We start from the raw sequence: 12,505 nt of genomic DNA on the forward strand, positions 1-12,505 counted from the left end.
TCCTACTGTGAGCTAAGAATTCATTCCTACCAGTACCACTACTACCATATTCCTAGGTCATTGGCATTTTTAAAACAGTAATTGCTAATTTTCTGACTTTTTTTTTAAAGCAATACCTAGATTTTAAATTAAACCTACATTTAAAGAATTAAGTTTCTTTCATGTGTCTATATCTATATACATATGTATATTAATACACACACACAGGACGTTTTTTTTTTGAATTCTGATCTTCAGTAAGAGTGATATGGCTTTTTTCCAGTCTGTTTTGATCATGGATTTTGGAATATACAGGGAAGGAATTGTATAAAAGTAATAGCGTTTGGTGTAACTCCAGAGAAATATTTTTGGAAATAATAAAGGAGATATTTGATAAATTAGTTGCTGACCTCTTTGAGGATATCAATAGATGAAAAATAAATTTTATTATGTGTGCATTTGCCAGTAAAAAAGGAGAATAGAAACCAGAGAAGACAATAGAAAAAGGGTGAAGGGAAGGTAAAATAGAAAACTAAAATATAAAGAATAAAACACATAACTATGAATGTTGTATTTTAGGCCCAACTACTGTTTTCTCTGTGATGAAGGAAAGACTTGGAGCAAGGAGGTACCATTATTGGACAAAGCAGGGGGAACAAGGAACTGGAGGCTTCTATAAATTCAAAGTGCAGGTGGAATGGGAAGAAAGAAATGGGGCAAAAAACCAACCAAACAAAAAACCCAAAAGGAGGGTTGACCTGGTACCCTGAAGAGGCTTCTGGATCAGAAGAGTGGAAGAGATAGAATGATGGAAGATTATAGTCAAAAAGGAGAATAGTTGTAGCTAGTTTCAGGTTTCAGTGGCTGAAGATGAAGCTCCTGGAGGGCTGAAGATCCAAGTAAACTGAGTGCAAGAAGCTAGAGAAGATCATCAATATAGATGCAATTTTAGCATTGCCAAATATGAAGATAGGGAAGAGGAAGAAAATGAGCATGATTCCATACTTAGCAACTTTGAAGGTGCAGGTGTATATTTCAAGGAAAGATGATGATGAATGGTGGTCATGGAATGTTTTTCCAAAAACAGCAGTATGGAATTAAGTCTCCATAGACCTCTTTGCTCTTTCAATACAAAGTTAAAGGAACACCATTTGGGAGATGGTGGTAAAAAGGTGATGTCAAGGGGAAATAGCAAAGGTAAAAGGATAGAAGGAGCGCTTGAGAAAAAAAGTAGAAAAATAGGGGAATATATTGGTAATGATTGGGGGCTAGAAGATGATGGGCAGCTAGCAATGAAGTTAATGTGGGGAGCGAGAGAAGATCTGAGCTGATAGTACTGGGTGGCTTCTCAAGGGAAAGGTAGTATGTACCATAAAGCAGCCTTGATGTATACATAATAGGGAAAGGGAAACTAGAAGTTGCTAGATAGACAAAAGCAGTGGCCTTCAAACTTGTTTCATTATTCCATGTGTATAAAATTGAGCATACTTCATATATATGTTAGTTACCAATTATATGCATATACTACTATCATTCTGCATACTAAAAGCTTATTTTTTTAATTAAAAATTCTCACATTTTTCTTCCTGTATATTCCATTATGAAAACCACTGGGTTGGAGGGACATGTTAGTAATTTAGGACATGGGTACAAATCGTGTTCAGGTTTATAATTGCAGGGTTGTATAAAAAGAACTGACTCAAAGGTTCCAATTGGAATGTTAGTGTGATGATACTACTTCTATAGTTTTATAATCTACATGCTGACTCTTGTCACCTAATCTGTAATGCAAACCTTTTGTATGTGATTATGGAAATACATAACAGTAAACACTTCTGGTTGTCAGCATAGAATTTCAAGTAATGATTTTTCTAGCATATTAAAGGGAGTCTTCTAAGTATTAACCCTTTGGTCAGCCTCATAAAACACATTGTTCTGGGTGAGTAAACACTATGGTCTTTAGCCATAAAAAGTTAGGCCAATAAAAAAATTAGGCTGTATTCCCCTTGAGCACTCAGGAGGAATGGCAGGTTTATTCTTTTCATCATGGACATTTTAGTGGGGAATTGTTTTCTCCTGAGAATATGTATAGTGACCAGCCTATACCTGAGTAAATTTAAAAATAACCTTTCTGTACCTATTATCTATATGTGATGTATAGAATAATACAATTTTAAGAAGTGACAGAGGTTGTGTCTCGATTTTCATTAAATTACTAGTACAGCTATTTGAGATAGGTTATTTTTCTTTTAGTATTGGCTTTTGGATTCATGAATGATTCAAATATTTTAGTAGAGCACAGAATTTGACAATTATTCTGAGGCTATCAGATAGGTAGCTAATACTTTCTTGAAAACTTTAAAAAAAAAAAAAAAAGCGTAAGAGTGTCAGTGTGTGTGTGTATGTGTGTGTATTTCCTGTCAAAGTTGTAGAGGAATTGGGGAGAAGTAGAAGGGTAAGGAACAACAAAATTCATTTTCAGTCGGAACTTTCATATGCCAAGATTCAACCTACAGCAAGTTTTAATGGCTTTATAAACCCCTGAAAATGAGAGATTACTGTGGAATTTGCTGACAGATCCATAACTCTAACAGTGCAAGTGTGTTGCATTATTACAATATTAACCTGAAGGATAGAAGACAACTTCAAGCCCTAGAATATTGATCAAAGGATTGAACACAAAGTATACACTTTTATTTTAATAATTCCTTGCCTGGAGAAGTATTTGAAAAAGTGACACAAGAAGTAGAATCACACGATAGCATTGGTATTAACTGAAAACAAAACTTTTTAATGTTTTGTTTTGTTTTTAAGGAATTTCATAAGCCTTTGATGTACATCTTCACTATATTTCAAGCTTCTAATGACACAGAGCATTACCATAGGTCCTATGGGGAGATTTTATATCATATATATAAATATATATGTATAATTTTATTTATAATTTATAGTAGTTATGGTACCATTCCTCAGAAACCTTGCTAAAAATAGGTTAATGCACGAGATACCACAATCTAAGTGTGATCCAATAAGATTATCATTAGAATGTTTTCTGAGGCATTCAAGTTTGGAGCTGAGGACTAAGGAGATTAAAAAAATACATAGTTGAAATTAAAGCTGTAGCAGTGACCTTTATAGCTCATCACTTGGTGCTTCCTCTAACCATTGCCCTTCTGTGATACCTCATCCCCACCAATTTTTTTTTTCTTTTTTTGGCAGTGGAAATCAGGTTTGAGAGAAGAAATTTTGATGTCAGCTAGACCTAAACACATCAAATTCCTGTATACTGAACTCTAAGTGTATATTTTAAAACAGGAGGGGGCTCTGTGGCAGGGAAGAGTTTATCTGGATTTAAAATTTAGCCATGGATATGAATACCTACAAAACTGATCATGTTCTTGCTTCGGGGAAAAAGAATTTGGTAGGGAAAACAAAGACATTTACTTTTTTCCTGTAATAACCTTTTAGACATTTCATATTTTGTATCTTGGGCACAATATTGCCTATTATAAATAAAAGAATAAAATAGATAACTGTTCATTGTCTTTAATTCCCCCCTCCCCTTTTTTCTTCAGGTGTTTGCAATGGCTGCTACCGTGAACTTGGAACTTGATCCCATTTTTTTGAAAGCACTAGGCTTCTTACATTCAAAGAGTAAGGATTCTGCTGAAAAGCTCAAGGCACTGCTTGATGAATCATTGGCTCGAGGCATTGATTCAAGTTATCGTCCATCTCAAAAGGTACCTACATGAATAAAAAACTTGGGGGGTGAGTTTTGTAAGGCCAATAGTAGAATAGTATTAATATTTAGACCATCTCAAAACAGTCTCCTGGCCAAAATAATCTTTCCTTAAGGGTTGAAGGAATTATATTGTTTAGTGTTCTTTTCTTCCTTCATGCTTTCAGAGAACTGTTACACTACATAGAAAAGTTAGCTGGGTGGGAGGGATATTCTCTTCTACTAGTTTTTGTGTAGAGAAACCCACTTATTTACTTATTTTTTTTTATTTGATTTAATTTCTAATTCTTTAGGATCAAAACATTTTTTAAGCAACTGGCTGAAACTATAACTTATAATTATCCTTTAATGTTTTGTGGGCAAAAATCATGAAGTGAAAGGACAGGGATTTTGCAATGAAGTGAATTGGATATGGGTAGGATAATTTAAGGGAAAAAGGATGTGTGGATAAATTGTGAGAACTATGTGGCTTCAATTTTGATAGTAACAAAGCTTTATGTGAAAAGAATATACATTTTGGTACTCTATGCTGACAAATTGAATTTAAATAAAATTTTTAAAAAATTCTCTAAAAAAAAAAAAAAGAAAAGAAGAAACATTTTGTACCCAAACCTGTTTTAAATCCCAGCTTGCCTCTTATTAGTTGTGTGGTAGTAGATGCTATATCCTGAACATTTATTGTGTTTCAGGCACTTTTCTGCCTGGTGTATGTGTATAATTAATTTTAACTGTGATAATGATTCTTTAAGATAGTATTATTTATTTTTAAAAATAAGGAAACTGATGGGTGTCTGAGTGGTTCAGTCATTTAAGTGTCTGACTTTGGCTCAGGTCATGATCTCAGGGTCCTGGGATCAAGCCCCACGTAGGGTTCCCTGCTCAGTAGAGAATCTGCTTGTCACTCCGCCCTTACCCCTGTTCATGCTCTCTCTCTCTCCCAATAAATAAATAAAATCTTTAAAACTGAGGTGCATAGTAACTTTTTTTCAGCCAGCCCCTATTTTCTATATTAGTAGAATGGGGATAATAAGAATTACCTTGCAAAATTGTGAAAATTAACAGAACATAAAGTATGTAAGTCACTTAGTATAGTATCTCCCTGGTACATAATAGGCTTTTCATGAATGGCAGCTTTTACTATATTCTATAATGCATAATACATTCTTTCAGACCTTTCTAAAGCTCTAGAGCCCTGAAACTCCAAGTTACCCAGGTCTTGGACCTACATACCAAACTGAGAAAGGGAAAACAACTACATCACTAGCTCAGTCTAATCCCCAATCTCAAGCTAAAGACAGGCCCAGATCCCAGATTCAGCAGCCAAATCCCAGACCCAGTGCCCAAGTAAACAGTGGTATTTTGCCCCCAGTCTCCTTTCAACACAAGCTCTTGTATTCTCAAGCCTTTTTACTGTCTTTTGAATAGTAGAGCCAATGTGTCATTATTTCTTCTACCATCCTCATTCTGGTAGGTTCAAGGAGTTCCAACTCACCAAATTATACAACTCCACACAATACACTAGTAAGTTCATTCTGCTCTGGATATTGATACTATCTCAACAAGAAAAAATTATTATTACTAAAGAAACAATACTGTATTTTGAGATTCTAAAACAGAAGGAAGTTCATCTGTTAAAGTACACAAGAAGTTTAATTAAAAAGCTTCCTGTCCTTAGATTTCTAACTGGAGTTACTTTTGATCAACTTAAGAGAAAATACTCTGTTAGGTACTTAAAAGGTATAGATTCACTTAATTGTAGCCTTTAGCTGTCCCATTTCTATCTCTAGAGTAAAAATCACTTGGAGGCAGTGGTATGCTTACAAATATTAACAACTCACTAAATAAAGTTTCAACATAAAAATTGGTTGATATTTTCATTTGCATCATTGAATAAGTTGAATCTGAATGAACTGAGAGCCACCTGTGTGGCTTAGTCAGTTAAGCATTGATCAAGGTCAACTCTTGATCTCAGCTCAGGTCTTGATCTCAGGATTGTGAGTTCAAGCCTCGAGTTGGGCTCTGTGCTGAGCATGGAGTCTGCTTATTAAAAAAGAAAAAGAAAGAGAGAGAGAGAGAGAGAGAGAGAGAAAAGAAAGAAAGGAAGGAAGGAAAGAAAAAGAAGGAAAGAAGGAAGAAGGAAGGAGAAAGAAGAAAGAAAGAAAGAAAGAAAGAAAGAAAGAAAGAAAGAAAGAAAGAAAGAAAGAAAGAAAGAAAGAAAGAAAAAGAAAGAAAGAAAAGAAGAGAAAAGAAAAAGAAATAATGAACTTAGAACTTAACTCATCCATCAAGACTTGTAACTCTTTTGCTGAATTCGGTAATAGTTTTCAAATCCTGCAAGATTGTTTTTTAGTTTTTTATGTTATAGACATGATACACTTTTAAGTTTAATCTACATTACCAACATTTTTTCCATCATTTTCCCATGTCTACACAAGTGGTCACCAAACTTTCTGTAAAGAATCAAATAGTAAATGTTTCAGGTTCTGTGGGCTGATGGTCTCTGTTAGGACAATCTGATTTTGCCATGGTAGCATGAAATTGCCATAGGCAATACATAAATAAATGAGTATTGCTGTATTCTAATGTAACTTTATAAAAACCAGGCAATAGGCCAGATTTGGCCTCTAGGCCTCAGTTTTCCAGCACTTGGTCTAGACAATCAGCACAGTAAATCAAGTAGCTACCAATGAGTCTATAACCCCATTCTTTTTTTTTAATAAATTTATTTTTTATTGGTGTTCAATTTACCAACATACAGAATAACACCCAGTGCTCATCCCGTCAAGTGCCCCCCTCAGTGCCCGTCACCCATTCACCCCCACCCCCCGCCCTCCTCCCCTTCCACCACCCCTAGTTCGTTTCCCAGAGTTAGGAGTCTTTATGTTCTGTCTCCCTTTCTGATATTTCTCACACATTTCTTCTCCCTTTGTAACCCCATTCTTTTTCCCCCCTCTCCATTTCTTCCTCCTCAGAGATTACCACTGTTCTGAAGCTAATGTATATCATTCCTGTATTTTTATACATTTATGTGTTATCACAGAAAAGCAGACTGCTCTCAGATGTTCTGATTTATTTAGAATGGGAGGAAATGCCCTCCTCTTTTACAGGGTGATTCCAAGGACCTATCATATACATAAACTTTTTATACTATTAGCAGTAGATAGCAAGTATAAATATCAACAAAGTGGTAATATAAGAACAAGGGTGAAAAGATGAGCCAGAGACTGAAAATATTTGTAAATCTAGTGTCTGATAAAGGATTTATATCTGGAACCTATGAAGAACATTTTAGGGTCAGAAAAAAACAAACAACTCTATTTTTTTAAAAGTTTTAATGAGCATTTTACCAAAGAAGACATATATATGTATGGCAGATAAGCACTTTAAAACCTGTTCAACATCATTAGATGTTAGGAAAATGGAAGTTCACAGTGATATACCACTATATACCAAATAGAATGTCTAAAATTAAAAAGATTAAATCATTACCGATGTTGATGAGGATGCAGAGGAACTGGGATTCTCATATACTCCTGGTGGAAATGTAAAATGGTACCACTTTGAAAAATGGTTTGGGAGTTTCTTAAAAAGTTAAACATATACCTACCATATGATTCAGCCATTTTGCTCCTAGACATTAATTCTAGAGAAATGAAAGTGAATGTCCAAAGATTTGTGCCTGAATGGTCATAATAGCTTTATTTGTAATAGCCCCAAACTATAAACAAATATCCACCATAAATATCCAATAGATAATAAACAATTGGTATGTCCATCCAGTAGAATATTATTCAGTAATATAAGGAATGAACTGTTGATATACTCAATAACCTGAGTCACTAGGCTAAGTGAAAGAAGTTAGAAAAAGAGTATATACCATATGATTCTGTTCATATAAATTTCTAGGAAATGTAAACTAATTTATGGTTACAGAAAGCAGGTTAGTGGTTGCCTGAGGATGGAGGGAGACATAGTTTCTCTAGGATGTACACCTCTAAGAGTAATTATAGCAAGCCACAGGGAAACTTTGGGGGATGGTGGTTATATTCATTATATAGGTTGTAGTGATAGTTTCATGTGAAAATTACCAGTTTTACACTTTAATAGATACAGTTTGTATATCAGGTATTTCTCAATAAATCTTTTAAAGAAATGGATGTTACATTGGTCAAAACATATCTTAATTTTTAACTGAAAATTATTTACATTTATGATCCGCTTTTTACAGTTTGTTAGAACATTTGATTGCAGACCTCCTTTTTTTTTTATTCTTTCCATTTTTTAGGATGTGGAGCCACCCAAAATTTCAAGCACAAAAGCTATTTCTGTTAAGCAAGAGCCCAAAACGTCATCCAGTCTTCCTTCTGGTAATAATAATGGCAAGGCCCTCACAACTGAAAAAGTAAAGAAAGAAGCTGAAAAGAGACCAGCTGAAAAAGTAAGAATTAATTTAATCTGACTTTAAAAGGAGTTAATCACTTGTGCTTATAGACAGGAACATTGTTTCTTTCTGTGCTCACTTCTTTTGCATAATAGTAGGTAAAGTACATAATAACTATTCAGTAAATATATTTTGATAATTATAGATGTTATTTTTTTGAAAAGTGAGTAAAATTTAGAAACATTTAACCATTTACTGAAGTCATTTCAATACATATTTGAGCTCTAGGGGATGTGCTAATTTCAAGCATTAACTTTAATCCATAACTTAAATATTCTAGATGAGATAGTTATTGAGAAAAAACAGGAGAAAATAAAGATGTAAATTTCTTTTTTTTTTTTTTTTTTTTTTTTTTTTTAAAGTTCTTTTTTTTTTATTTTTTTTATTTTTATTTATTTGTGATAGTCACAGAGAGAGAGAGAATGAGGCAGAGACACAGGCAGAGGGAGAAGCAGGCTCCATGCACCGGGAGCCCGATGTGGGATTCGATCCCGGGTCTCCAGGATCGCGCCCTGGGCCAAAGGCAGGCGCCAAACCGCTGCGCCACCCAGGGATCCCAAGATGTAAATTTCTAAACATGAAATTTGTTATAGGATGGTGTGTACCTTAACAGAGATACAGATAATTCTTGGATTGCCTATTTTGAATGATTTTTGCACATAGTTAGTTATTAAGATTTTAGCACTTAGTAAAAAATACATTAAAAATTTTGATATTGCTTGCCTTAAGATGCAGTATATTAGTCTCATATGCTTTCATACTTTTTCTTAATATTGGTTATTCATAAATCATATAGTATTGTTTTCTGTGCTTTTAAGTTTATATAAATGGTATCATACAGGTACACATGTATATCTTTTGGCAACTTTTTCACCTCAGGAAATGTGCTTTTGAAATTCACCTGTGCTGATATATGAAGATATGAGTCTTTCAGTTACCATATAATAGTTATTTAATGAATAAATCAGTTTATCCATTTCCCTACTGATGAGCAGTTAGGTTATTTCTCCTTTTTTTCTATTACAATGGAGCTTCAGTAAGCTGCTTTAAAGGTAAATTCTTTGAGCACATGATTTCTATAGAATGTGTACGTATAAAAAGATGTAATAGGATAGTAACATCTTCAGTATTACTAGACATTGCCAAATTGCTATCCAAAGTGCATATACTAAATTTATACACTTGCCAATAAAGTATAAGAATTGCAAATTCTCCATGTCTTATCAGACTTTTTCATTGTTGCCAATCTGACAGGTATGTCTGTAACATTTATATCTTAAAGAGAGGAGCCAGAATTTGCTTTGAAGCAAATAGGGCAGTGTCTGGATGACGGTAGATGGTTTGTTATTCACTTCTTTTCAATATATTTCAAATATGAGTAGTTTAAGATTTTATTTATTTATAATGAGTAAGAGAGAGACAGAGACAGAGAACTAGGAGGGAGGGAGGGCAGAGAGACAAGCACACTCCCCACTAGCAGGGAGCTCGACGTGGGACTCAATCCCAGGACCCCAGGATCATGACCTGAGCCAAAGGCAGATAGTTTAACCGACTGAGCCACCCAGGCACTGCCAATATCAGTAGTTTATAATTTAAAATATTTAAAATAAAAAGTAGACTTATGATAGCTTTATTAATGCTGGGGCTTCTCATTTCAAAGCATATGATGAAGGGGGGAAAAGGCCATATAAGTGCATTGAACTTCAAGAATTCTTTAATGAATAAAAGAATACAAAGACAAATACAGATACATACTAAAATGTTTTGATTTTTTTATTTCTACCTTGCTAGTTTCTTATAATGTATTGATTATGAATTTACTATAAATCTTCTGCAGATCTTTGGTGTTTATGACTGTCCCTTAGGTCAAAATATCTAGCAAGTGGACTTGGTCATCATACTTTGTCTATCTTATCCATCTCTCCATGATTTAAGGTTTATTCTAACATGTTACTTTCTGATTGTGTGCTTTTAATAGATGAAATCAGATATCACAGAAGGCGTTGATATTCCAAAGAAACCTAGATTGGAGAAACCAGAGACAAGGTCTTCTCCCATTACCGTCCAAACTAGCAAGGATTTAGCTATGGCTGACCTTTCCAGTTTTGAGGAGACTAGTGCTGATGATTTTGCCATGGAGATGGGATTGGCCTGTGTTGTTTGTAGGTAAGTTGTACCTTTCCGTGGAAAGATTCGTTTGTTTTTGTAAAGAGCAAACAGGAGGAAAAAAATCAGATCAATTGTTCGGTGTTTATATTTTGTTTTTATAATTTGGAGGTGGATAGGAAATAAGTAGATTATTCTCTATAAGATGCCTACGTAGCAATTTAGCATCTTGAAAATTGTCAAATATTTTTCCTCACTGTGGCATCTTTATTGTGTCATAGTAACAGTTCCTGCATTCTTGGGTTCTAGAGGGAAAGCAATTATTGCTTTATTTAACGAAGAAGAGTCTGTTCAACAGATTTAATTCTGTTCTTTTTAAGAAGTCTGTGTTGCTTTTTTCTTTGAATTGTTGATAGTACTTATAAAATAGACAGTTGCATGTTTTCTAAACACTCAACATCTTTTCCTACAAGTAATGGAAAAGAAATTAATGGATTGTGTGGGTTATTCTGGGCATTGTTTTAAAACATGGATACATAATTACAAAAACATGGATAATTTTTCTCATTAGAAGATGAATTGCAAAAATCAGAAAAGCTGAATTTTAAACTGCTTGATGCCAGAGGCTATATTTTTAATTGTTAATGGCTTGTACTTCCTGGCACAACCAAAAGGATTACCATCTTTGTTGCTGTTTTGTCATGAAAATGTTACATTCAAGTGCACTGGGACTGAGTAAATAACTATAAGCTTTTATGAACCATACAGAGAATGAGCTAATGTACTTCTGAATCATTCGTTACAGCTTCATTGTTTACACATATAATTATTTCAACCTTTATCTACCATAAAGTTTGTATTTTTTAAATAAATGAATGGTAAGATAATGGAGAGAGAACTAGTAACTTTAACCCCCCATTTGGAGACTTATGACAGTCTAAGGCTGTGGTGAATGCTTTTTTGTGCTGTTAGAATTTATGTTTTCTTGATATACATATTGCTACATTCTATTCACTTGATAACACATGTATTTATTGAATACCCATATCTGCAAGGTAATATGCCAAACACTGTAGATAATTAGGTCCTATTTCTATTTTCATATGTAAGTCAATTTAAATATATAGGCAGCTTATTTTTAATGAACTTATATATTAATGAAGAAGACAGAACAACATGTAGATAACAAATATAAAGGAATTTAATAGAAAGATAGGGAAAATTTTATGAGACTGTTGGAGTAATAGCCAAAGTCTGCTCCCTTCTGGGAGAAAGAAAAAAATTACAATGAGAAATGGCTAGGAGAATATAGCCAAATTCAGTTACTAGCGTACCTTACTTTGATGCTTGAGCATGGAATGCTTGTGTAAGCTACATGATAGAGTTTGTTATTTTGCTCTTTGGTTGTCTGGGGTTTTAATCCTCTTTTACCTATCACACTTAACAAAACAACCATAGAATAGTTTTAAATTGTTGTATTCAAATAAGTACAATGTTTGATGGTATATTTCCTCAGGCAAATGACAGTGGCATCTGGTAATCAATTAGTGGAGTGTCAGGAGTGCCATAATCTCTACCACCAAGATTGCCATAAGCCCCAGGTGACAGACAAGGAAGTGAATGACCCTCGTCTTGTGTGGTATTGTGCCCGATGTACCAGACAAATGAAAAGAATGGTAGGAATCATTTTTTTTCTCTATTTTAAATGGTCTATGTCATTTTTTTTGTTGATGGGTGCTTTTCAAAATAAAAATTTGAACATTTAAACTATTGAAAGAAATAACGTATACTGATGATTTAAATGTTTGTATGTATAGTCTACATGTATGATTTATATATCTATGCCTGAAGACTAGACCATGTTGTATCCATTTTTCTCTGTTCAGCTTTTAGCTTACTGTAACATAAACAGGATTAGAAACCCACAAGATACAAATACTCCTTGCTAGTATGTCACTGTATTTATAAACATTTCGACATTAAGACATTAAGACATTTAGACTATAAGACACTAGGAAATGGTGAGATACAAAGCCCTCGTTTTTGGTGAGTCTGGTAAGGACACATTGAAAATGTCTATCTCTGAATGGGCTTAAACCCTCAAATTCACAAACTATGTACAGCAGCATTATTTGTATATGTGTCTCTGTCTTTCCATCTGTGTTTCTTTATTCCTCATTCTGTCTTCATTGTCCTCGAGTGACCATTTATCTCATTTTCCAATGTACTTTCTCTTTTTA

At 34.0% G+C, this 12,505-nt stretch overlaps 1 protein-coding gene across 5 annotated transcripts in view; it reads left to right on the top strand.

The window, feature by feature from the left end:
- The window catches only part of INTS12 (integrator complex subunit 12), a 38,434-nt gene that overhangs the window by 5,981 nt on the left and 19,948 nt on the right, over positions 1-12,505 (top strand). For 4 of the 5 annotated variants that reach the window (XM_038581989.1, XM_038581988.1, XM_038581987.1 and 1 more), the window contains exons 2-6: positions 3,199-3,272; positions 3,555-3,719; positions 8,004-8,156; positions 10,138-10,325; positions 11,782-11,941. In XM_038581989.1, the coding sequence (XP_038437917.1) occupies positions 3,564-3,719; positions 8,004-8,156; positions 10,138-10,325; positions 11,782-11,941 (657 nt within the window). In that variant the 5' untranslated portion in view covers positions 3,199-3,272; positions 3,555-3,563. The remainder of the gene's footprint in view (positions 1-3,198; positions 3,273-3,554; positions 3,720-8,003; positions 8,157-10,137; positions 10,326-11,781; positions 11,942-12,505) is intronic. The other variant, XM_038581991.1, reaches the window with a different exon arrangement.

The sequence above is a fragment of the Canis lupus genome, chromosome 32 (assembly GCF_011100685.1).
Source record: "Canis lupus familiaris isolate Mischka breed German Shepherd chromosome 32, alternate assembly UU_Cfam_GSD_1.0, whole genome shotgun sequence".
NCBI classification, from domain to species: domain Eukaryota; kingdom Metazoa; phylum Chordata; class Mammalia; order Carnivora; family Canidae; genus Canis; species Canis lupus.